Genomic DNA, 27952 nt, shown 5'->3' on the forward strand with positions numbered 1-27952 from the left:
GTAGTTGCAGAAGATTTCGAGCACAACCACCACCCAAACGACAAGTAAAACAAGACTACTTGGAGTGACATTAATTAACATTAAAATGTTTAATAGTGTGTGTTAAATTTAACCTCTTAACACTTTTTCTTAATTTTCTACTCAATACAATCAGATGGATATTCGTAAACATACAGATTTTGTGCAAACAAATGAGGATTTGATGCTTAATTTGAATGTTCTCTGTGCAAAAATCTTTCTCTCTCTGCAACAGTTCAATTAAACATAAAGGAATATATCTTTATACACAGCCCAGTGATCTTGGACACAGACTTTAGATGGATCCTACTGAACCTTTGTCTTATGAATCCATCCTGATGCAGACATACTATCACACACAATCTCTGCCTGCAGGACACAACCTGCATCTGACAGCGCTGAGGCGACATCTGTTGTCCTAACCACATATTTAACATGTTTTTTTTTCACAAACAAACATTCAGGTAGCCTGAAATAACCGAGCATGTGATGAGATTTGGTGCAAACACTGATACACAGCATCATATGTGTTATTGATACCAAGATTACTTGTCTACGCACAGATGATTGATTTCCTGGTTATCTGTTAAGCATCATAATGCACTCTGGTTCTTACTGTAATACAATTACCACAATGTTTCTTTCATTTTTTATTCAAACTCAAGAATACAGAGAATCAGAAATCATATTTAGACATTTAATGTCTTTGCTTAGCTTCAAATCACCATCAAAATATGGAGGACAACACGGACAATAAAATAAATTACAGTGAAAATGGAAAAAAAACAATTAAAATACAAACATTATGATTAGACTGATTGTTTGTTTGTGTGATTGGTTGTTTGATGTAACTGAGCAGACTGATACCGTAAAATGTGCAATTCTTCCTGCAAGATGAATCCACAGTGGTCGATTCTGATATTAATATATTGTAGCTTCTGATGCCTTTCATTTCCAAAGGTACCCAGACTTGTATGAACTACAAAAAAACTGGAGAACAACGGTGAGCAATGACTCAAAATCACAGAACCTCTCTTCCAATGAAGCATGGTCTTATTCAAACCAAGAAATTTGAGGTTCTGGCATGAAAAAGTGTCAAAATCGTACATAAAATGACATTTCAGCTGTTTCTGTACAAAGAAAATATTCTGATAGGAATGCATATCCAATATATAATTACTTAAATGACCTCTGCTTCTAGTCTTCTAGTTTTTCCACTGTAGTACATTCAAGAGAGAGCTGTCAGTGACAATAACCTCATGATAACCAATAAACCAAATCATGTGAGCAAACGGCTCCCCCTTCAGGCCAAGACTTCTCCTACAGTTACATCCCATTTCACTTATAGAAGAAGGATTTCGAACCTGGCTGAACTTTGACCTGCAATACTGGTGTGAGTGGGTGGGAATGACTGCTTGTTCAGGCAGTATTGATTGCTGCAGTTTAAGGATATCCTTATGTGGAAGCAGCAGAGTCGGAAAGATGCTTGTTTAGATGCTTAGATTTAATATTAAAGTTCCAGTTTCCTTCACACTAATTACATATTTGAACATTTTGGCCCATTAACTGTGCAAACTGAGTCCACCCGGCATGTAAATGGGGTGTTTTATGTTCATAAATGTTCCCCAGTGCAGCTTTAATTATTAATAATCTGAATCTGGGTGTGAAATTATATTTACACCAGTATTTTTTATGTGATTTAGAATCCCTCCGCTACAAGTAAAAGTCCTGCCTTTAAAACTAAAGTATCAAAGTACTATTACATGATGTTTTTGGATTTATATTACTGCTGCAGTCATGTGTTAGCTGCATTAAACTGCTGTAGGTGTTTAAGGTTGAGCTCATTTTAACTACTTTATACACAGTTGGGTAGTTTAATCTACAATGCATCACATTAGATCATCACGTGTTTGTAGCGTTGCTGTCCAGTGAGAACCACGTATCTCTAAAAAGATGAAAAAACAGCCCTGTGTGACAATGCAAGAGGGTATTTAAATAGTTGATTTATATTAAAGATCCCCTCCAGCCATGTATTAAGACAAATATACATATAGTCAGCTTGTGACAATCTGCAGAAATTCATTAAAAATCCCAGAATCTAAGACTACGTAAATTTTGTTCATTTTCTAAAGTTTGCCTGCTGGACACAAGATGTCTCCTACTTCACTGTAAAGTCCCTTAAAATCAGATTTTCAATGAGCACAGAGGAACTTTCCACTTCCAGCAGATGAATGTGAAAACATCCTTCTAGTGTCAAACTCTGCACATACATCATTCAAACAGCACACTGAAGGAACGAGAATAAAAACTACAGGGGAAGCAGGAGAAACTCATAAAGGAACACGTAATCCTTCAGTTTATCAGGAAAATTCACATTCAGAATCACCAAATTTGGAGATATGTGGTTTTCACTGGACAGGAAAGGGTAGAAAAAGTAGTAAAAAGTACAGAATTTGCCACTGAGATGTTGTGTTGAAGTACAGAGTTACATCAAATGGAAATACTCCAGTAGAAGTACTTAGTCACACTACAAAAACTATCACTTTGCTCGATTTGTTCAACAGTCGGCAGAGTCAGCTTGAGTCAATTAACTAAGACAACCTAAAGATATTCAACTCTTTAGTTACACTGACTCAATTTATTAAATATGTTTGCTTTGCTGGAGAATTTGATTTGATGAGTTGAGTCAGACATTTAGTCATTATTTGAGGACCCTAGTTAACAATATAAAGTAACCAAACAAATCTGATTACACTGTAAAATAATGAGTTGATTTAATCAAATTATGAAAGTTTACAGTGTAAATTTAACACCACCGTCCCATACATTCAAATATGTGTTTGAATTCCACTTTAATTACTAATACTTTAAATTTAACCTATGTACATAATCTTTATAATTACATATAATACACTAAAGTTAGTAATGTACATATAATTATTGATTAAGAGATGGAAAACACAGATGAAGTTAAACGTCTAAGTCGCACAAAATAGTCAGAGTTCAAACGCGCAGAAGTCACAACACACACACTCTCGCATTCATGTTAGAACCAATAATTAACCTTTTGAAAATGAATTTGAGGCGGACGAGATGTGGCACACGGTTGGCCGACATGCTGGCGAAATATTCACAGTTCAGTCTCTGACATCGGAGAGAAGAAGAAATAAAACATCTGAGTTTGTCCTGTTACTCCTATGTGTTCAGAGGAGTTCACTAGAGCTCATTCAACGCCGTGAAGAGACCTCATCATCTTCCGCCACTAGAGAGCAGTAGTCATCCATTTCCTTCACAGTGCCACTCCTCAGTTTAATATGAATGTGATTTGCATGGTGTGCTCCTTTACTTTGCCCATATTCTACAATAAATTAGGCTCTCAGCCAGGTCTATACATTCCCCATTTGTCATGATAATCCTGAAGTTCCTCAAGCAAACGCCTCCTGCTGATCGCCCTGTCCTGCGCCGCACAAGTCATCCACTGAGTCTCGAAACCAAAACATCCAAAACTCCTAGACTCTAATGATGCTGATGGAGGAGGAGGCTCTGTGGAGCTACAGGAGAGAGACAGGGAGAAGGAAACAGTGAGAGGGAGCTGAATTCATAAACACATGAGTCAGAAACAGAGGGTCACATATAGATATGAACATGACTCATATACAGGAAGGCAGTGTGTGGGACATTCACATGCACCGCCACGTGCTCTTATGCACTTAATATATATGATGCCTGTTAAAGATTTATGAACTAATCAATGTGAGTGTGTGCGAGAGCTTCGACATTTACTGACAAACCTAAGTGCTCCCAGTGGGCCGGGGGGTCAGCCATCGGTGGAAGTTCTCGCTTTAATTCACGTTAATTCGGGGTGTGTTTTGGCTGAAAAATGTCAGAAATTTAAAGTCATTCTTCCCGTGGGGAGGATGACGAGGCACTTCTTGGTATCGAGGCAACTAGACATAAAATGAATCGCGGTTGGCACGTCTTGTTTTGTTGTCGTTTCATCTCTTCCCCTTGCGAAAGGACTTTGCCAGAAACATTTATTTAATGAACATGCATACTCACCACCACACAGTTTAAGCATTCACACCATTTACTGTCATGCTTTTAATTTTTTAACCTCTTAAATCATCATTATCTCATGCTGTGCAGCCAAACTATATTAAAGCCAACAGAACTTGATTTCAAATCTAAGCAAAAGGTACTAGAAATGTCAAAAGAAACCAAATATATAAGGCTGAAACCCAGAAGAGTTGGAACATACGATAGTCTGACAGTGTGGACTAAACCTTAAAGCTAAAACTGGATAGATACAGTATAAGAAAAGCTGGACATTAAGTGGTTAAGTAAGTATTTTTTTTATCTTATTTTTAGGTTTCAACATTATAAGGTCTTCATAGTCAATCAAATCCAAATAAATCATTGCCCTAGATTATATTTATTTATTTTATTTAAAAACTGCATTTATTGGCCCTTCTTTGTTGCGAACACTGACATATCATCACCTCCCCTTTAACAACATTATTGTGATTTGTCTGATGTGTCACTATTCTTTGGCCTCTACCAACTCCTGAGGGAAACATCTGCTCTGAAACAACTGCCTGCTGCAGCCAAAACGGACACTATGACGATTCAAACCCATGGCCGCTGCAGGGAGGACTCATGGGGTGCCAGGTCTACCAGGTAGGGGGCCCCGAAGTCATATTTTTAACATCATGTTGTAGGTTGAAGGGAGGCGGCACTTTGAGATCCCTGGTTTGCAATATTTTCCAAGATTAAAACAATGCATAATTATGAATTTTGAATTTAGGATTCAAGGAAATCTGCCTCAACATCATGGAGAATAGATGAAAAAGAGATTCCTTTCAGAAGTAACTCCTTCAAGTGTGATCTCGTCCTTGTTTGGCCTGTGTTTATGTTTGCTGAGAGTGCCACTCATTCACCTTTGCTTTTTAATAAGTGGCGATTAACCAGCTTAAGATAAGAGTGATTGCTGTGAACACGCGTGCTGTGCTGCTTTTAAAACTTCAAGGCTCTACCATTGATGTATCTGACTGATGTAATACCTTTAAACTCTACTACTACTTATCCAGCAGGCAGGGACAGCAGCAGAGGTGCATTTTCATGAATCTTAATGAACCTGCAGACCGATCGGACTCGCCTCGAACTCCAATTCATCGCCACATCTTCACAAATCTACCTCGTCAGACTGCTCACTTCTACTGCAGCAGCCAAAACAAGCATCAGCAGCTAGCTCCCCTCGGTTTCCAGCCCTGGTTGTTTTATATTTAGCCGCGATGGCAGCAGCTGTGGTTGCTAGGAGATCTCTGATGCAACTACAAAGGCTCTTCAGAAGAAACAAAATACTCCTGGCAGCCAAGAATGATCATGCATTATAGAGAGCCGCCGCTGCAACAGACTGAAGAGCTATGGAGAAGAGGAGTAAGTTTTCTTAATGAAGTTCAGGCATTGGAGGAGGAATTAGTCACCCTGCTGCTGCGTACGGCTCCGTTGTGGTAGATGGGGGAGCTCCCGGCTGAAGCGTTGTAGTAGGAGGAAGTTGCGCGGACCAGCGGCCTCTTTGCTTTCTCCTTCGTGCTGTTGGAGTCGTTGTCTTTAATGATGTCATACTGTCGGCAGAAGAGGGCGATGACGGCTTGGGTGGAGGAAGACGAGGCCACGGAGAGCAGGAGAGAGTTAAAAAAAGAAACACACATTCAGTGTCCTCCCAATGCAACCTTATCTGCACTCTGGCAGATCTGTCCCTACACACACACACACACACACACACACACACACACACACACACACTGAGGCTGACCTGCCCACAGCAGCAGCACAGTGGTGATAATGAGCAGCTCTCCTGTCTGTAAGTGAGGAGTCATGCCCAGACCTTCCATCGCTGGCTCATCTGAGGAAGAGTAAAGATTCGGCAACGTCAAAACCTTTAGTGACAAGAAATGAAAACATGTACGTTTACGTGTGCGCAATGATTCAATTACATTCTATTGCTTCAACAGTCCCCAGAGGTCAGACGAACATTAACACACACACTAATACATATTCTACATAAGAGCATGGTAGTGTAGCTTTATTAAAAACAAACAAACAATAAAGATGACAGTTAACAAAAAGCTAATTATGCTTTAGAGGTGCAAATTGTTGCCTATTATTATTTAATAGGCAACACACATCAGACATTAAAACTAAAACTGTCAGGTAATACTGAAAGCTACGCTTGCTTGTGATGCTACAGTGACCTCCTGTTTATGTAGTCGATGGCTCTTGATTGGACGGCACTATAGATGTTAGATGGGATATGTTAATTAGTGAGCTATAGAGAAAGCCAGGCTAGCTGTTTCCCCCTGTTTCCAGTCTTTATGCTAAGCTAAGCTAACAAACTGCCAGCTGTGGCTTTAAATTGGGTGTACTGATAAGTGGTATCGATCTCTAACTCTTGGTAATTTAAGTATTGGTTTAATTTTTTTTGTTCAGATTAAGACAGAATGTGCTCGGGGAAACTACACCTTCATCAAACTAATGATTGAAGGTTACTTTTGCTCAGCAGAGAAGCGGTTTAACTTGCACATAAATATGTATTTTTCGCCCTCTGATTATTTTATTTTTACTTTTCCTGTTTTCTCCTCTTAAAAATTTGCATTTTAAGTGATAAACTGTGAGTCAGAGAGTCTTTCTGTATACTTCTCAAATCTGATTTGAATAAGAAATAAGTAAGTTAAAAAAGACAAGGCCGAGTTGCACTTTGTGTGTGTGTGTGTGTGTGTGTGTGTGTGTGTGTGTGTGTTTCTTTACGGTGGTCCAGGACTCCGGCTGGATAATGGTCACTCCTCTCCAGGGTCCTGAAGTGGACGGCGCGGCTGGGTTGGCTGTCACCATGCGGCCCAACAGACTGCACCTAAACGCCCCCATGCCCCACGGCAAAAACAAAAGCATGACATAATCCTCATGTGTTTAAAGAAACAATGAATCTAAGATGGAGATCACATTCAGACACAAAAAGCTGGGTACATTCCCAGCTGACATTAACGTAGGATGACATTATGTAACGTTGACAAGAAACTGGCTAGCGAAGGTATATTTCGCGAGCAAATGGTGCTTTGGTTTTTGGCCTGGATCCTGAGTGACCGTTGGAGGACGAAGAGTGTGTACTGTAAGCGCGGAAGCAGACTGAAAGCTTTGAAGATAAAAGAGTGGAATATAGATTTGAGTTCATCTGGGGCCTTCTTTGGGACATTTTCAGCAACCATGGAGTGAAAATCCACCCAAAAACGACAGTAATTGCAAGAAATAAACTAGTTTGATGGTGTATTTCTCATTCAAACAGAATATTGAGATATTTCTAGCAGCTAGAGTGGAGTTTGATAACAGAAAATGTGAAGTAGAGGGAGACAGATCCATCACAGGAGGCACAATTACATCCACAAGAGGTCTCAGACGCGGCTGTCTGCGCCCACGCACTGAACCCAAAGGTTGAATGCAACGTGTTTTCTGTAGCGTTTGTTGCAAGTCATCCTAGGAAACACCACTAACCAAGGCATGAGTGGGTACAATATAGCACTTCATCACAAAAATAAGTCCTTAAATTAATCCAAAAGTATCCAAAGTTGCAGGTTTGATCACTGCAAACTGTCCTTGGGCAAAACACCAAGCCCTAATCCATCCACTCACTCTGGATAATGATAAAACTCTTCACCAAACTCCACAGGGAAATCCTCCTTTTCAACTTCCTCTCCTCTGCAGGGAGGTCAGAGGCGGAAAGTTCACATTTCCACGCCCTCGGTGCTGGCGAGGCTTCAGCGCTTTGCTCAGTGACACTCCTGCAGGACACCCGCTTGCTGACGAGCATATTTAACCGGCTCCTCTGGCTGAAGGACAATCTGTATCAGTCTATTAAGCTATAATGGATTATAAAAGGTTTAATAGAGTCGTGATAATGGAGTCACATTAGATACTCTTCCCTCAGAGAGTTTGAGCTTTTGATTTAAGCTTGAGCTGTAATAACGAATATCTGTTCGCCTTAAAGAAAAGTGTTACCATCGTATGTTAATTATACACTCAGAGGACGTTAATAGGAATACCAGTTCATTTATAAAATGCAATTTATCATCAGTGAGGCTCCTCAATTAAAGCTGCTCTGCAGAATCTCATTTGCCTTTTTTAATTTGTGGCTTCCCTTTTACACATTATCACAAGTGTTATCTTTTCCAGAGCTTTAAACTGCATGTCACACGATATCAGAGTAACGATTGGCATGTAACAGAGTTATGTAATTAGGATACAAAAAACTGTTATTTATTTACAGGAAAATGTAGTAAAAATGAGGATTTGCAGGATTGTAGTCTTAAAATGTATTTAAAATAAAGAGCGATATACTACCATGCACAGTCTCACAACACCACTCTGGTCTCAGTGAAACCAGTAATTCTGTCTTTAATTGTCTTTAAAGCAGAGAAGTGGAACAACATCACAGTGCAAGTTCTGCTTTCCAGCTGGGAAAACGGTCTACAGGCCACTGCTAGGGTTGGGTGACTGGACGAATACGAGTCCATCGCTGTCTTTGTTTTGAGGGAGGGGTTTGTCATTTAATTTAGCTAATTTAATGAGAGCTGCTGCTCAGCGGTGCACCACACACACTGAGCGAGAGGGAAAACAGCTTTAGAGACGTAACTCATCACGTCTAACTCTGAAGTCCATAAAGTGAGAGAACAACTGAAACAGAGAAAACTCTGGTGGGAGTGGGGGTTGCTTATAAATGCTTCAACACCTCAATGAAGTGTTCTACTTGATGAATTATGATAAGAATGTTTTATTATTACTGTTATAATTACAGATAACTTTATTGAATGGCATATTGGAGTGTAAAGTGCAGTGTGAATGGTTTATTAGGTACCAAGAAGCTGCTTTATGGTAACATCTCATAAACAATTTAGATATTTACAATCAGTCTTAAACGTGACAACAAATAAGCCCAAACTGGATGCACCGAGGCAGCTTATTGAAGCTATGTGTGTGTGTGTGTGTGTGTGTTTGCGCTCACCTGGACGCTGTAGTGCGTGTCCTCGTCCAGGTCCCACAGCACACACCAGCGGCTGGATGTGTTCACCTCTCGGATGGAGCGCTGCATCAGGCCGTCCTGCCTCTGCAGACACACACAGAGCAGTACAAACACATGAATATGCACACTCACACACACACTTAGCATGTAAATGAAAGGAACAGTGGGAAATGTATTTGTTTTACTACTCAGGAAGAGGTAGCGGTATAAAAGCCCCCACCATGCTGAATTTAACAGAATTAATTTGTTGGATTGATTCATTATTATTTCAAGATGAAGGGTTAGGAAGGCAAATAAAGTCCCTGCTGCAACGAGCAGCTTCACCTCATATAAATTCAGCTCAAACGCTTAATGTCCCACTGGGAGAAATTAGGTCTGCAGGCAAGGTAACGCCAGCAATCATCATTTGGAACAAACAGAAAGAGAGAGAAACACATGTACAGGCAGAGATCCTCTTAAGACAGAATGCATGTACAAATATCAGCGCCCTGGATGAACACATTCTGACCTGGTGAAAAGACATTGTTAAATTCTGAGTTCTTGGGGCTGAAACTTGTTTACAGACTCTGGAAAAACCAAGAGTATTCTTATTTTGGACATCTGAATGTGCTGTGAAAAAGGCCAAACGATGACACAGATTTATTAAAAGTCATCATGCACGAGGAAACGTCTACAGATCCTGCTATAGTCTGATTTCTCAACATTCACTCGTCAGCAACATCCAGCATTTGTGGACAGTGTTGGGCTAGATAGTCAAAAATTTAATTTATTACGCAATTTATTACATTTTTACAAGACCCTGAAATTTGTTTATTACTCTGTGCCAACAGTAATTAGTTACACTACTTATATTACTTTTCGGTGACTCCCCACACATTTAGTGATTGTGTGATCTTCCAAACTAGTTTCCTCCACAATTACAAAAATGAATGAAGGATGGGATTAGATTGTTCATTTGTTTTAGCTCTGTTTATGGTCTCCACCATCTCCTAAGGGAAATATATGACTCTTTAGCTGCTAAGTGCTCCACTGTGTTCACCAGCTGTCTGCTGTTTGCTGCTGAGCAGGTGGTGTAAAGTGGTTGTTTTTTAGAGCTTTTAAACTGAAAACCGCTGCCTGCTGCGTCTGAAAACAGCAAAATGAGAGAAAACTGTTAAATTGCAGCGGTAAAATCAAAATAATGAGCTGAAAGATGCAACTGCATGAGTCAGGTAATCATTTCTAGTTGGTCTGTCATTATGAGCAAACCCTTTTTGATCATTTCATTCATTGTTGATTTAAATATATAATGAGAAATAACAGCAGGATCTTTAAATAGCACTCTGAAAAAATGATAAGTACTGTACTCTTACTTAAGAGATCATTCCAGACTAGATTACTAATGCAAAATGCTTCTGAAAAACTTACATATTCTAAAGTTATCAGTAAGATTTAATTATTCTAGATTACAGTTGAGTGTTCATTTGAAAATAGATTTTTTTAGTCAAGAATTATACCTCTAGGTTGTTTTAATTACCCACAATCTCAGTGTTTATAGACATAAGACTTCCTAAAATCCACAATCATGTCTTTTTTTCTTTACATTGAATGTAAGATGGTGAAGCACACCATCTTTGCACAGTTTTCTCCACTCAATAAAAGTCTACGATCCAGCCAACGGTGGGCGTTAAAGTCTAGTGAATGACACACAGGTTTCCCATGAAGTAAATGTGGCCGTTAAGTACTAAAAGCTGAGGAAGAGTCAGTAAATAGAAAGCTGGCAGGATGCTCGAGGCTCTCCAGATGTCTGAATCACCAGAGACTCAGCACAGCACAAAGTGGTGTGTTCTGCTCCTCTGGCAGCCCTGAAAGCAGCGGGTCAGTGAGGAAGGTTTTATTGGACCCTAACCCTGAAAGACCATAAAATATCTCCACAGAGGTTCAAATAAAGTAAATCAATACCAGTGACTCAGCTCTGATTTTGGAGCAAAAACTCCAAATCCACCAAAAACTTTTAAAAAATCCTGCTAAAGCAACAGGCATTGAAGTGTAACTCCAGTATTTTTGTAACAAAGTAACTGATTATTGAATGAGAGCAGCGCTGAAGGTCAAGGCCACTTTTGTTGAGGACTTGTCGAATCCAAAGAGGTTCAAGTCCAAGTCAAAACCGAGTCCAAATGAGAGAGACAGAGTGGAGGCCAGTTCCTTTTGCCAACGAGATGAGTTTCAGCAGCCAGGCATAAGACTGCCAGTGTTACTGACATTGGCTGTCTGGTAACCATGGTAACCTGGTTACCCAACCATGGTTACCAGGTGGCCAATGTCAATGCCCATTGCGGATAGATTTTGAATTAAACCAACACAAATTTTCTGACTCACGCTGCATCCGTGGTTTTGTTTTGTTGTTCGCTGGTTGAGACCAACTAGAACATTTGGCGAGACCGACCCTGAGACAAGTCTGAGACAACAGAGAAACGTTTTTTAGTACTACAGCCCCGAGTGAGAGCGCTTGCAGGCTATCATGCATCGTCAAAATATGTCCTTTTTGTTAAGGCCCAAAGCTGTTTTTTTCCTCAGATTATGTGTCTCATGTATCACTGTCAGGATACAGTGACAGTTATTAACCTATTATTTTTATAACCTACTGCAGCTTTAAAAGAGCTTGTCTTTGCTACTGAGTGGCTCAAGTTGTTATTATAAGTGTGTGACAACGCAACCCTCATGGGTGAAATCTTAGGAGAGGAGAGGTGGCTTGTTGCAGGAAGTGGGAACGTGAGCACCGGCTGGTTTGTTGTGTTCGTGTTATGTAAAAGACTTTCAATGTCATGGCTGACGGATTACACGGATGGCTGTGAAGCTCGGGAGACTGGCGGTGTTCCTGTGGGTGCTGACGCCCACAGAGATTTCAGAATGAGGCTTTACACAGATCGGATGGTACGGAGAAAGTTTCATTTCTCTGATTAATTTCCGAAATGCTGTCAGACACATTCTGAGCTCAGTGGCAAAAACAAACACTGAGGATTATGTTGCAGCTCTTGTTCATTACTGGACCGAATTCAGAACCCATTTAGTCATATGACACTAACCACTAATTGACAAAAATACCTTGTTCAGACAAAAAGGCATTTGTTCTCTAGGAGGTAAAATGAATTAAACATGAGGATGGTTGATGCGGCAGACCAAGAAGACTTCTGAGTCGTAATGTTGGCTTTTCTTGTGGCGCTACCAGACGGGAACGCTGCACTGAAGCTGGCATGTTTTGACTCTGCAGCAACTCGTTTGGCAGATTGAACACAGGCGTTGAGGACTGGCATGAGGTGGAGAAATGAAGGCAAATGTATGCTGTTCTGTTCTTCATTGAATTGTTTTCATTGTCAGCTTTTTCCTGCCAAAGGGACATTGGTTAACATTTATTTATTTGGTACAGACAAGCAAATTCCCAGTGTGAATCCATTTATTTTAATATTTTAATGTGAATGAAAGAAGTATTTTATTGTTTTAATACAAAATGCTAAAAATAAGAATGCTTCTGGTGCCTTGATTTAAGGCAAACTCACTTATTTTTATTAGACTGTTTGAAGAAACTGGGTCTTATTGTAAGATTTTTTTTGTAAACTATTAATCTTAGATTAAGCTACAAATTCTTAAATTCAGCTAAATAAAATGATAAAAAGACTTATTTTAAGAAACTTTATGTTAAATAACTGAATTTTCATTGCTCATAATTAAGTAAAATTACATTTTTGGTATCTTTTCTAGTTTTCAGGCCCATTACAGTCTTCAGTGGCTAGATTTTTGTGCTAGTTTACCCCATTGGCAGGTTATTTTTTGCTCAATACAAGAAGTATTGCAGTGTATTAGATTCCTTTAGCTCCACAAATAAAAGATCAGGATGGTGTCGCATGAAAAAACAAGTTTTCTTTTCAATTGGACAGACCTTTTAGCTTGGTTGGCTGCGGTTCACCTGATGCCTCAGAGACCTTTAAAAAGGTCTTACACCTCAGTAAAATGTCTCTTCTGCAAGGACCCTGAAGTTCACAGGTGAAGACAAAGTTTGGTTGCCATTTTTAGATCAAGAAAGAAAGTCAGCAGTGAAGTGCAGCAGATAAACACATCTCTTGTCTCTTTGTGTCAGAGGCTAAAGCTCAGAACACGCCTGCGGTTTAAAACAGACACTATGGATTTATTTGATCAACGTCCACCCACATACGCACACTACTCATCAATTAGTTGCGTGTTTTATGATTTATGAATCAGAATTATTGGGAGTTTGTGTAGCTCAGATATACAATCTCAAATTGGGTTACTTCCTGCGTGTGTGTGTGTGTGTGTGTTTGACAGCGCTGTTGCATAATGGTGTGAATCTGAGCAGCCGGAGCTCTGGGATTTGGAACAACTTCAGATGAGTGAAGTAACTCTTTGTCTGAGCAGATTCACTCGTCCTGCTTCACAAACAGAAGGCTCGGCTTGTTACTGAAAGATAGCGTATATGAAATAATCCCCTAAAGCAGCCGGTATGTGCATGCAAATCTGAAGGCTGAACCCCGACAAAGGCTCATCGTTGAGTGCAGCACCTTTTCTATCACTGCATTTCTTAAGATTTTTATAAATTCGACCTCATCCAGAGCAGCTTTATATCACTAAGCTCAGTAGATAAAACCTGTATGAATACCAGCTGCATCTACCTGCTCCCATCGCCTCCCCTATTAATATTTGACTAAGGTTTTTACATAAGTGCTTTCTGAGGTTATGGCAGCAGATGTTTTACATCCCCGTCCTCTGTTTTCTTGAAAATGCCACGAGGCTGATGGATTCTGAGTCAGACGTGAGGCGACTTTAAAAAAAAAAAGAAAGAAGAAGAGTTATTTTGGCATCGCCGCCGCTGTGGATGTTTCTCCTGTGAGACCAAGTCCCGGCCAAATAATTTCCACTAATGGAGACAGCTCCCACTCAGAGCTCAGCTAATGTCTGATTCTCCTTTTGCCAAACTGTGGGTGGTAAAAACTGATTAGAATGAACCAAGCTGAGTTAGCAACCTGGGATTCAGGACATGTGAGACAGACAAAATGTGGTAATATGAGGAGAATTAAATGTGAAATATCTAGTTGATTTATATATATATATGCATGTAATGAGTCAGCTGTAACACCTGAAAAGTGTGTGAAAAACAGAGTGAGCAGAACGGTTTAGGTCAGTGGTTCCCAATCTTTTTCCTTAAGGGACCCTATTTCAGCTAGTAAGTGACATATTTCATGTTTTTACAATGAACCCAAATAATGTTTTGGATTTGGAGGGATTTGGACTTTTGAGCAGATTATTTCCTGTTTTACTTTTTATACAATTCTGTTTATATTACGTTTTCTTTTTTCATTTTTAACAATCATACAGACTTAATAGGATTATTTTTTGAGACATTTAGTGTTTTCTTGTCCCTGACGCTCGTTCTATAAGACAATTTACATTTCATTTTCTTCACAGAAGTGAACCAAACGCTGAGGTATCGGCCTACTGTGTATATTTCTTAAGTTTTCTTACACGCCTCAAAATCAAGAAGGCCTCGCGACCCCACCATGATGCTTTGGCGACGCCTAGCAGGGGGTCCCGGCCCCCAGTTTGGGATCCACTGATCCAGGCTAAGTAACAGATAAATGGTCGAATTGTAATCTAAAACTAGTGGATAATGTTTGAAATGCTGTAGTTAGCTAAATGTAACCGGTAAATGTTTGAAATACTTTTCAAATACTCTTTTTATATATACATGTCATAATGTAAAGTAATCCCAAAAGATTGATTCCATGTCAGCGCTGGCCTTGCAAGGTCCAGCCTGATTTAACAGTAGATGGCATGGATGTGAATTTTAACACCAATATTGATGCGTTTCATTACAGTACGGTCGTATAATTCAGTTTACAGCTCAGAAAAAACACATTTTAGGGTGGAGTACCTCTTTAAAAGTGGATGCCAGGGTGGCCACTTCCTGCCCCTGTGTCTTCACTCTGTGCCAGCTCGTCTCCCCGTCTACCTTTGTGTCTCGCCTGATACCGACGTTTGTCTGCTTTTTCTTGCTAATTGAAAGTTCCAGATCTTCTTTTGGCTCGAAACTTTTGCAATCAGGAGATTTGCTTTTTATTATAGTACCTACGTCAACCAGCAGCCGGCCTTGACATTAACAAGCACTTTCAACAAGTCGGATATTTATGAGCAAAATCTCCTGACATCTCTAAACTTTCAAAAAGGAGAAATCCCCTCTGTGACTCAGTGTCTTCAGGCAAAACGCTGACTGGCTACAGGCCTGACACGAATGACGCAGCGTTTTAAAAACCCTGTGGACAGCAGGAGGGGTAAAAAAACAGAAGAATCCATTCCTCAAGAGATAAAGACGATCACAAAAACTACATAATTCAACTTTGGAAAAGCTGTTTTGGTTTTTGCATGGCAGCAGTCCAAGTTTTCTGGGCATTCAATTCATAATTTATATCCCTTCAATTTGTATCCCTGCAAAATTAATTGGCCTTCAACCAAATGAGAGCGCCGGTGGAGAAGGGGTTAGATCAGGGTAAATTTGACACAAGACAGATTGATTAAGTTTAATGAGAAGCATGACAAATGATTTTTCAAGCTTTTTAAGGATTAAACCAATTAAGAAAAACATATATTTGGGCTCAGTTGCCTCATTCTCATTGTAAATATTCTCTCTCACACACACACACAAACACACACACACACACACACACACACACACACACACACACACACACGTAGTGAGGATACTACTTTACTGTACCTGCTGGGAGATGGCGTATCCAATGACAGTGTCTCCCTGAGGGACGTTCCAGGTCACCATGGCCGAGTGCGCCCTTAGCTGGGTCACGGATACGTTCACTGGGGCTGCTGGCACAGCTGTTAATACACACACACACACACACACACACACACACACACACACACACACACACACACACACACACGTAATACTTGTTAGAGACGGTCAGAGCGTGTTAAAAAGTGTCCTGCTGCAGCAAAGAAAACATTATTAACACACAACGGGGCCAAAAGTATGTCAAGATGTCTAAATCTTTTTTTTTTGAATGGCCTAAAGTATGTAGACATGCCAACATTACACCAATATGTGATTGTTGGACATCTAATTCCAAAAGCAGCAAGCATTAACCTGCATTAATAACAGCCTCCACTCTCCTGGAGTCAGACTTTCCACCACACGTTGGAAGCTGGCTGCGGGAATTTCTCCCATTCAGCCCCAAGAGCATTAATTAGTGAGGTCCAATGACGTTGGTTGGTGCTCAGTCGGTGCTCCAGTTCAACCCAAAGGTGCTGGATGAGGTTAAGGGTCAGTAAGTTCTTCCACACCAAACTGGGGAAATCATTTCTTTGTGGAAACAGTTGGAAGCACAGTAATGTCTCAGATATTATTGTATGTGCTTGGAATGACGTTTTGCTTTAGGTTTCACCGAGAATAATAGACCCAAACAGGGGTGTCCACATACTTTTGGCCACATTGTGTTTGCATATAAAACCACTTGGACAAAAATCTGAAGAAATGTCACATCACATTTCAAACTGTTAGCAAAAACAAAAGCAAACCTTGTTACTACCCTGAAGCCAAATCAGAACAATTTCTTCTACTTTGTTACTTCTCCTTAAGAAAATCATAAACAATCTCAAGCTTCCGTCCCTCTCAGGAAAATGAATACATTAAAGATAAATATACCTGTGAATAATGCAAATCAGCCCTCCAGCCTTAAAGACTGTTTTTACAAGTTTAACAATGTTTCTCTTTGTTATTGTTGCATTTATCATTTCCAAACATGTTGCTTTTTGATGCAATGCACAGTTAAAATGAGCTACAGAAAATAAAACTGCCTTTCCTCGCATGGTTTTGTGGAACAGGAAGGTTTGATTGACTGATTAATGGAAAGGAAGTTACTGTGCTTAATTAAGACATAGTGTGCCACATAACCCCCCGGTAAAACCACCAAATGATCATTTTTATGTGTTGTTTTTGAACAGATTGAACAAATGAGAGAGAACGTGTTAATTACTGAGCTTTAGAGGTGCTGCTAGGTGGAATTTGTTACCTTTGGACTGATTCAGACAAGCTGTTTCCAGTCTTTACGTCCTGAGCACAAAAACAAACAGCCACACTGATATTCCATCACAGTGTGCACACTGTATACACAGTAGGTCTATATCTCAGTATTTCATTCATCCTGCATTAGAAAAGTACAAAGTTCAAAACAACCACAGCCTACTTAGTATGTATGTTTGTTAAAAATAAAGAAAATATACAATACAGACAGAGAAGTGTGTTAAAAGTTCTAATAATCTCCTCAAAGTTCATCCAAATCACTCGTTTTACACAAACTTCCTGCAGTTATTGTGTTCACTGATTGGGTTCATTGTACAGTTTATCAGCTGTGCTCTACTGTTATTGCTCTATACTGAATATAATATGAGATATCCATAACATAAGTCATGTAGTCACAATGATAGAAAAGGGGTTGGGAACTACTGATCCATCAAGTCCATGTGTGTTTCTGTCAGTGTCGAGACAGACACAGGATGACACTCCCATCTGCTCTGTTCGTGTGAGGTGCTCCACATTAAAGAGTCGGTTAAATGGCTCAAATGTAAATGTCGATCATGTGCAAAAGATGAGAAACACACACACACACACATGCACACACACATGGATATCTTACACAGTGGAAGGCTCATATTAATGGTTCTCTGGGGGCACGTTTTAACTGATGAGAAATCTAAAGTGTTCGTGAAGAGAGTGTGTTTAATGTTAATCATCCGTAAAAGAAGCTGGGAGGGAGCGAAAGAGGAGGTAAATTAGATAGAAAAACAGCTGGAATATGAGTGAGGAAAAGGGTGAAAATAAATAAAGTAAATCCTTTAGAGAGAAAAGCATGCTTCATAATCCCACACAGAAATTGGAAGACATAATGAGATAGAGAGAGAAATAAAGACAAAACCACGAGAAAGACATAGAGACAGCAACAAGATGGGCAAAACGAGACAAAATAAAAGACAAAATGTGACAAAAACTGAAAAAAAACATTAAAAAATACAGAACAACAAGAAAGACAGAAAAAAAGATGGCAAAACAAGACAAAGACATCAAGAAAGAAACACAGTGAAGACAAAATGAGAAATAAAGACATAAAACCCAGAAAGACACCAAGAAATAAAGTAAAGAAAGCGAAAAAAGAGACAGAAAAACAAAGATAGCAAGATAAAATGAGACAAAAATAAAGATGAAACCACAAGGAGTTAAAAGGCCAATTGTTCCTGCTGTAAGTGGCATTGGTACTCATGTAGTCACGGTTCATACTGTGTTTATGGGCTGTTGTTTGTAGTCTGTAGGTTATGCAGATGCTGCTGGCTGTGCAACAAATTGCCCTCCCGGGAAAATAAAAGCTATACTTGAAAACTCAGAGACAGCAACAAGATGAACAAAACAACACAGAAAGACAGCAAGAAAGAAAGAAAATGGGGAGACGAAGAGCCGAAAGATGATAGAGACACAAAGGAGGAAAGAGATGAGCAGGCATCATTCCATGACATCCCTCTTGGTGATGATCTAATGGAATCAATAACTAGACTTTTTACTGCGAGTCAGGAGCTATTGATGACTTCAGTTCATCCAACTTCTTCCTCCTCCTCCTCATCCTCCTTTTAGTGCAGCACAAGAATAGCTCTCCATATTTCTCATCAATTTCTCTGGCTGCAGAAAGCAATTAATATGTGGCTAGTGGAAGAGTCCTTGTGTGGTTTATTTAAAAAAAAACCCCTCCAGAGCATCAGAGGGGAAAGGAGCCTGCACAGGAGCCAATTAGGGGCATCAAGGCTGAAAACTGAATAAAATGCTGAGGTATTGCAGTGTGGCGTCAAATTGAAATTTGAATTCCCTTCACGCTTTGTGCAAGAAAACTGAAACAATGATGATACTGCAGCTATTGTGCTTATTTGATCTTTTTTTCTTTTTTTTGTGGAATAATAGCGTCTAAGCTTCAAGGCTCTGAGTGTTTGAGAGGGGGTCCAGCTGCAGTCCTCCCTCCTGAGCCCCCAGTTCTCGGGTTACTGGGTGATGGCAGCGGAAAACAGAGCTCTTAAAATGAATGTTCGATATTCGTTTTGTCTTCAGTAATGTAAACTTAGCTAAGCTAGCGTCTTATGAGGAATCTGACACGCTTATACCGATGAATTCGGTTTGTTTCCCACATTATAGGAACGTTATGTCTTTCTGAGATATTAGTGTTAATTTATTGTGTAATAACTTAAACATAAACTCCCCATGCACAGCCAGCAGCAGTCAGGTGCTGATAGGTCGCAGGATCATGTAGTTAGAAATCGAAAGCTAATTTGGATTTTTAAAATGGATTAAAAGTTAAATTAAAAGCTTTTAGGGAGGAGAGGCACGTGTTCTGTTAAGTGTTTGAACAGTTACCGACGCTACAAGCAACCCATCGGCCAAAAGTCACCAGTCATATACCGGTAATATTAACTATATGAGCTGGCCTTACTCCAACCAGCAGGGGGCGATAATACTTGCGCGAGAGGGGTTTGAGGAGTTATTTCAGTGTGTTTTGTCACAATAGTTGTACCGTTAGTGACTGAAGGTGTCAGCATTGTAGCTGAGTGGAATCATAGAATTGATGCTACTGCTCTTTCCTCTTTATTTCCTTTACAATTATGTTGAGAGGAGCAGAAGACTTGATGAAATCGATGCATAAGAAGCACAAAATGGTGCATAGAAATATTACAGAATGCGGGAAATTACGTGTTTGATCCCGAGACCCTCCGCTTGATGTGGGTGCATGAGGGTGGCAACCCTACAACCACTTATACATTGCTTTCAAATATTTTCGCCAAATAACTTCTTTGTTACGTTGAGCTAACTATTCATGCATTATTATATAACTGTTTAGACCTTTTTACACATACATACAATGTCATAATGTTACATGATTATACAATTCTCCTTTTATTTGCATGGATAATGGAGTGGGGCTGGAATATTAATAATTTGGCAGTGTTCGCCACTTCTCACTTTCTTTTATTTTTCTTTATTTTAATAAAGTATTTTCTTTATTTTCTTTAACTGCCACAGCTTCATTGTGTTGGGGTTTTTTTTGGCTCGATTTTCTATTGATCACCCACGAAATGCTCCTGAATACGATGCCACCCTGTTTGGAGCAGTGACAACCAAAACACAAACGACGGCAGCATCACCTCCCCTTTCCTGTACAAACAAAGAGCACTACTCATTTCCAGGCTGATGGAGGCGGTGGCACTGACACCACCGCACTCTCCAAACATTTGATGACAGTCCAAAAACAAAAAGAAGAAATTCAGTGTGACTTCAAACCGAAAGCATCCAGTCAGGCTTAATGAAGTATGACTGTGAATGTCAAGCTCTGTCTCTGGCTAACAAGTTAACCACAGCTCATTACAAGCCAGCCAGCCTCCCTCTGCTCCCTGCAGGACCCGCTCCCCTGCATGCCTGCCAAAACCGGTCATTAAAAAGGAAAAAGACACATACTTCCTTTAGCTATGATAGAGTGCATCTTCAGTGGGGTTTCCTACATTTCCCAGAACTCCCCATGACAGCTGAGAGGGAAGGATGATGAACCTGTTGTACTCGGGTTGTGTAGGAGTGAATGAAAGCATGAGGAAAGTGGGAGTTTTTATCAGTTGAGCAAAAGCAACATTTGTGGCTGCAGAGTCCTGTGGCTACAATGCATTCTGGTCTATTTCCTGATACTGTGGGTGTAGAAATTGGCCACTGTGCCAGTTCTGTGATACATTCCTCTCTGTGTAATTACTGAATGTCTGTGCTAGATGGTGGCTGCAGAGAGACGCTTTGATTCTGATCTTTGATTGTGAGACACTGACACATAAAAAACCTGATGTTTATTGCTGCATTTTGTCATTAAACTCTGTAATACGTGGCCAGAAGTATGTGGACACCCCCTTAACACATTTATCTGAAATAATAGGCATTAATATGTGCATATTAAGCACATTTTGAACATACAATTGTATACAGCGTCAATATAAGCATGCTGATTTTCCCCAAACTTTTGCTACACTGCAGAAAAAGTGAAGAAAGAAAGTAAAAATAAAAAAGCTTTGTTTCTGGAAATAGAGTCTTATTTTTGGTCTAAAAACAAAAATAATCTTGTCAAGCATGTTTTACATTAGAAAAGTAATCTGGTATCTGACTTGGTCTTATTACAGTTAATACTGAGCTCGGTTCAACCGGTAACAACAATGGTTTGCATAATATCCCAGCAGAGGAACAAGATTATCGTCCTTTTAAGTGGAAGACCACTTGCAAAACTTCTCAGTTTAAAAGAAAGTCATCTTGTCCTAATGTTGGAAATAAAGCAGCTGTTTAGTTTTTCATTGATTTAATAAAAAATGCTTAAAATAGGCCTTCATTTAATACAAAATCACTTATAACTGTGTCTTATTGTAAGAGGTTTTTTTCTTCTCAGCTCATAAAGTGACTAAAATACTTGGTCTAGTTTTAAGAATTCTAGTCGAGCTAAATGGTCTCACCCCATTGGCAGATTTTATTTTACTTAATTCAAAAAAACTTTATTATATTTAAGAATATCTGGCTTGTTTCTAGTGCACAAAGCTGTAAACATGATATTGTCTCAACTGTTGTCCACATGTCTGCGTACTGGGGAGGACATTCAAAAACACAAACATCTATAACAGTAAAACATGCAGAATGAATCCCATCCTCCACCTACACACACACACACACACACAACACAGACACTCTCCACAGAGGAAAACACATTGAAAACCATGTTCCCTTGTCTCTTCCAATGACAGCCAAGACCCCCCCCCCCCCCGCCTCTCAAAACTCCCATCATGTTACGGCTGCTAAATCCCAGCCCGCTTTCATCTGCCAGGGCTGCAATGGAGTGCACACACGCTGAATAGACTTCTGCAATTACATTATACACACCAGGAGAGGAGATGAGAGGAGAGGCTTAGATGGAGTCAGGAAGACAGAGGCAGATGAGAGAGAAAAGACAGTGGAGATGAGAGGACGGCAGAGAGAGATAGAGAGAGAGAGAGAGAGAGAGAAAGAGAGAGAGAGGAGGATGAAAGACGACAGGAATATGACAGAACAAGTGATGAATGAGTCAGAGGAAAAATAAAAGATGAAGAGAGAGCATTTATCTCGGAGAGATAGGAAGAGGTAGCGAGTGGATTTTTCAATCTTTGGGTTCTGAGATTCGGGTTTAGGAAAAACAGACGAAGGACAAAGTGAGATGGATGGACGAGAGAGGGAGGAAAAAAGATCAATGTTGGAGGGAGTGGTAAAAAAAAAAAAGATGGAGAGAAGAGTGGAGGGAAAACAGGGAGTAGGAGGAGAAGTGGAATGTGGATATTGATTGAATGATGAAATACAGCAGTTCAGGTGGATGTAAGAGCACTGACACACACCGTTCTCGTACATGTCCTTGTTTGTCCTCCAAATGTATTATTAAAAACATTTCACGATGCTTTCAGACACCCAAATTTGGGATTCTTAAGTTTTCCCCTGATCTGAAAACGTCTAAAATCTAATTTCACACTCCAGCTGAAGAATCAGGGGATCACTGCTATGTGCTATATGCTGTGATCTGTCTTATTTTAACACCTATGTAGAAAATCCTTCCAAAAAAAGGGCCGACAACTCCTGGAGGAACAGCAAGGATGTGTTTACTGAGGCTTCCCCTCATCTTTCTGTCCTTTTCAGGTCCCCAGAAGTTCACGTGTCCACCAACAATGTGTTTCTCTGCAGCCCTTCGCATCTCCACAAACAACAACCAAGCCTCGTGACAGCCGTTGTTTACATAGTTTGTCCTGGAGTTCGAGTAGTCTGTGACGTACGACTTGGCCCGGACAGCTGACAGTAAATCACCGTAAAGTAACAGTTTGCTGATAAAGTCAGACAGCCTCATCTGGCTAATGGCTCCCCACCGCTCTCTGTGATGGATGGATGTCTGTGCAAGTGTGTGTGTGTGTGTGTGTGTGTGTGTGTGTGTGTGTGTGTGTGTGTGAGCTCGAGATACAGTTACAGTTACAACCTGTGCATGCTGATTAAGATACAGTATGGTCAGGGACGCACTGTGAGACAATGGGCACCTGGGCACGGACACGTGAACGGACCCCCACCCCACAGATTGAAAGACTGTCGTTGTTTTGCACAACTTTGTAGTTGTTTTGTCCCTTTTTTGAGTTGTTTTTTGTCCCTTTGTGGTGTATTTGTGTTGTTTTGTCTCTTTGTAGTCGTTGTGCATGTATTTGTGGTTGTTTAGTGTCTCTTTGTGGCTGTTTTGAATCTTTCTGTGGTCATTCTGTGTCTATTTGAAATCATTTTACATGTCTTTGTTGCGTTTTTTGGGTCTGTTTCTAATCATACTGAGTCTCTTTGTAGTGGATTTGTGTGTTTTTGTGGCTGTTTTGAATCTTTCTGTGGTCATTTTGTCTGTTTGTAATCGTTTTGTTTCTCTTTTTGGTTGTTTCATTGATTTTTCAACAAGAAATGTTATATAAATGTGCTCTGTAAGCACTGACAAGATAGTGTGGATAAAAATTGTAATTCCTGAGTAACTTTCTATGCGTCATCCGAACACTGCTAATCATTTTCTGATTAATGACCACATTATGCAACAACACTTTGAACTGGACCCAAATGTCAGCAATTAGCTGAAAATTTTATTTTGCCCTCGGCCAGTCAAGTTAAGCCATGTCCCACAAGAACCCATCAAAGCGAGTTCTGCTGAATATTTGAGCGGCAACACGTCAGAACTGAAAACAAAACACACAAGTATGAGAACCTTAAAAGAAGGACACACAGACATCATTTAAATCGTCAGGTTGTCTGGGAAAATGACAGCAAAGAGAATAAAAAAAGACAATCAACATTGAGCACAGCAGCGATATGAAGCAGAGAGTCCTCCCTGCATTAATAAAGAAGCACTTTGCCCTGTTCCTATTTAATAAACCTCCTGTGGCCACAGTTGGTGCATTTGTATAACCCCCAATGTGCCGCAAATGTTCAGCTTCCTTCTTTGAGCTCCTTTCTAAAAGCCCTTGTAGATTTTTATTTTGGTCTGAAAAAAAAAAACAGCTTTTTGTTTCATTCCAAAGGTTTTCATCTGGGAGCAGTGAGAGGGAACAAAGAAAAACACAACCTGATCCAACCGGATCTAAGGAAAATGTGTCAAGTCAAGTCAGTTTTATTTATACAGCCCAATATCACATAGAGTTATCAGTTATCAGAGTTATCAGTTGGGGCTCAGGGGGCTTTACAATCTGTACCACATCCTCTATCCTTAGACCCCACCATTCGAATAAGGAAATATTCCCCCCGCAAAACTCTTTAATGGGGAAAAATGTGTTCTTGAGCATGGATGTTCATTCTTGACATACATATGGTAAATATTTTAAGATAAGATGTTCCTTTATTGATCCTCGCAGAAGCAATTCAAGCACAGCAGCTCAGGGGAATGTAGTGCAAACAGCAATTAAAATATAAGAAATACAAGGTCCAATTTCCTAGCTATCCCCAAAGCATTCGACCATATCCAACAGACTTCCTCATGTGCTCAAGAGTCGCCAAAGTACCTGAGTCATGTGACAACAGGTGGTTAAATACAGGGAGGAGATCACGACCCCCGTCTCCATCCTTATATATCAACGCACGATGAAAACCATCAGGGTGTCAGTGATATGCAGACGTTGCGATTTGCCTGAGCTCCAAAACCGATTTGTCTTTCATAAAAAAGTGGAAAAACCTGCAAGAGATGTGAGACCAACCAAATTTACTGCAATGCAAATATAATTGTCTCAACAATCACCTCAAATTTATGAGTGACGTATTTTACTCCAAGACTGAAGAAGAGAACAACACTGGATTAGCTGTAAAGATGCCCATGAACTGCTACATAACCCCGAAAATAAGAAAAAATACATCAATGAAACTCATGAAACTGCTTATTAACATCACTTAAGTTCAGATGTTTAGATTTTCTATTTTTCTGAGCTTAAACTGAAAACCACCGCAGTCAGAAGAAACAAACTCCAGAACAAACACATCCTATCCTATTCTCATCCACGTTGGCTTAAAAAGTTCAAACTGAGCGTTCATTCAGGACCTCATACATGTTTTTACATCTTCCATGACATCTGAAAGCTCCAGAACAAGCTCCTAAATGAACCTCAATGGTGAGATGTAGAGATTAAGTTTGCAAGGTCAGCACCTTAAATGACCCCAAGTGAATTAATCTCTCTTTTTTCTCCTGTTTTGGCCACATTTTCTAGCTATTTGTGTTTTAACTGATGCCAATTGTGAACAAGAAAAAAGGCTCCGGTTGTTTGTCATGAATGTGAATCTTCCTTTCAACCTGAGGCAGAGAGCAGCAGGACGCAGCACGGTTAAAGACGAGATGCTTCTGTTATGAGCGGAGAAGGTGAAGGCCATGTGAGGAAACATTAAAGCGCTCGTCATTGGAGAAATCAATACGGGGGCCTCGTAAATGCAGATTAGCCGCCTCTTGGTAATCAGCCAAGGAGACGCTTGTTGATTTGCTTTTCGTTTGCCAAAGGTTGCTTTGATTTTGTGTAGAGACAAAGAGCAGGACTCTGACCAGTGGTCTGGATGATTTAAGTGCTGGTACGTTCCCGCTACAGTTAATTAAACAGGATAAAGAGAGAGAGAGAGAGAGGGAGAGAGATTACTCTGGAATTCACTCCTCTGATAGACATTCAATTAAGGTTTTGACAGTTTTACAGCAGCTGTTTGTCCATTTGAAATATAAAACATAAACACGGTACAGTAACCACACACACACACACACACACACACACACACACACACACACACTCAACCCTTATCAGAAGACGAAGCAACATTCTGATGTAGAGCATCATCTGAAAGCTCTGGATGATGCACCTTGTTATTTAAATACGGTGCATGAATTTATGAATATTTCAAGTTTTTTTTTTTTTAGCACTTTAACATCCAGTTTCAACTATCTTATTCCACACTGTCTGACTGTATCACACATATATTCTCTAATCAGCTTGGTTATAACTCCTCAGCTTTATGGTGTTCATACTGGGTGAAATGTTTTGTATTATTTTATGCACATCTGCACAATATTCAGGGGCGGATTTAGAGGGGTGGCAGCTGCTACCCCTAAAAAAATGCCTTGCAACCCTAGTTTGGTGTCAGATATAGGCTAACTCATTAATTTAGATTACTTTAAAAAAGAATGTGTTATAAAATGCAAATTAACTTAATGGTTTGTTATGGCCACATTTGAGGCTTAAGTTCAATGAACTGCCACCGTCAGTGCTTAACTAATGTGCCACGATAATGTTTTTGAGTTAAAATATCTTCATTTAGGGGCTTTTCCAAGCAAATATACTCAGCGTATATCCACCCCTGCCAGTATTCAACCAAACTGTGGCAACCCCACTTTGGCAGATGAGAGATATGTGGACGTGAACGTTGTATATACTTGAAAACAACAAAGACAGGATTAAAACCAAGAAAAAGACCAAGCAGCTTGCACTCTAACACTGAAAATAAGGATAATATCCTTCGTTTTTGGGGTACTTTTAACGTTTATTTTGATTACTGGAAAATAAAATCTCCTTGCAAACATAAGAATAAGATGGGCAGACACAATAAGAAAAAGAGCAAGGAGCTTGGAGTGATGGCTCCATTAGAGACAGGGTGTCACCTGCTTCTCCTTCAATCTCAATGCCATTACAGCATTGTGTCAGTATTGTGTCATTTCTGGTAACATCGCATTGAAATGATCATTCCACTTTTCATCAATCAACATATATTTGTTATTTGTTCTGCGAGAGGTGGTCGTCAGGGTTACTAGTTTGTCAAATGCTGCATTCATTTTTCTAATGCAGTTTTGCATGTGTGCTGGAACATGCTGGTTCAAAATCTGCAGCTGTTTGCAGCTGGAAAGTCATTTTACACAATCACCGATGCGACATTATGACCCTAACGCAGAAATCAGACGCACAAACACACCGAGTTAGAGAGTAAACAGAGGGGACTCACTCGCTCCGACCATCCCCGGCGTTTGCCAGCAGGCCAGCAGCAGCAGCAGCAGCCCCAGGTCCGGGTGAAGAGACGCGGTCATAACCTTCTCAGTCTCCGCGCTCAGACGCGCACACATCTGGCTCTTCAGCAGACCTTCCCCTCTCCCCCCTTTCTCACCCCCTCCAAGCTCCCCTTAACTCCCCTTGCGTTATGACTGGAACTTCCCCCTACCAACAGGGTCACCACTGTTTCCACACCATCTCCATCCTCAGCTCCTCATAGACCTGCCGAGTCTGCGCTGCTTTCTCCTCCTCCTCCTCCTCCTCCTCCTCCTGCGTCGGTTTTATTCCCAACTTGCACAAAGTAGGTCAGAAGACATGCAGCTGCGAATTCAAATAGGGATTAAATAAAGATGAGAGGACACTTCACACACACGCAGCAGAGCCAGTGTGCTCCCGCAGCCCGGAGGAGCTAACAGGTAGTTAGACCCTTCCCCTCCGCTTGTGTCTGGCGGGCTCAATTTTGCGTCAAATTGTCAGCAGGAGACGCATAAATTCGCCTTTTGTCCGCGGCAGGTGGAAGGTCGCGGGAGTTTCAGCACCGCGGACAGCCGGCTGTCATCTCAGCGAGGAAGGAAAGGAGGAAAAAAACAAAAGAATCGGCGCTGTTTGAGGGTGTGAATGGACAGAAACACAACAGGAGACAATATGGGGATGTGTAGGAGGAGGCTGGAGACGCAGGAGCGCAGAGGAGGTCCCGCTGGGTCTAATCTGACA

The 27952-nt window shown here is 40.4% G+C and overlaps 1 protein-coding gene across 1 annotated transcript; it reads right to left on the reverse strand.

The window, feature by feature from the left end:
- Positions 1-65: 65 nt before the first annotated feature.
- LOC127378934 (fibronectin type III domain-containing protein 4-like) lies at positions 66-27952 on the reverse strand. Its single transcript, XM_051428318.1, has 7 exons — positions 27195-27952; positions 15852-15967; positions 9071-9172; positions 6826-6928; positions 5834-5923; positions 5502-5668; positions 66-3569 (listed from the first exon to the last, which is right to left on the reverse strand). The coding sequence occupies exons 1-7, from the start codon at positions 27310-27312 to the stop codon at positions 3528-3530; spliced, it is 738 nt and encodes a 245-aa protein (XP_051284278.1). The 5' UTR covers positions 27313-27952; the 3' UTR covers positions 66-3527.

Source organism: Dicentrarchus labrax, unplaced genomic scaffold (genome assembly GCF_905237075.1).
Source record: "Dicentrarchus labrax unplaced genomic scaffold, dlabrax2021, whole genome shotgun sequence".
NCBI classification, from domain to species: Eukaryota; Metazoa; Chordata; class Actinopteri; family Moronidae; genus Dicentrarchus; species Dicentrarchus labrax.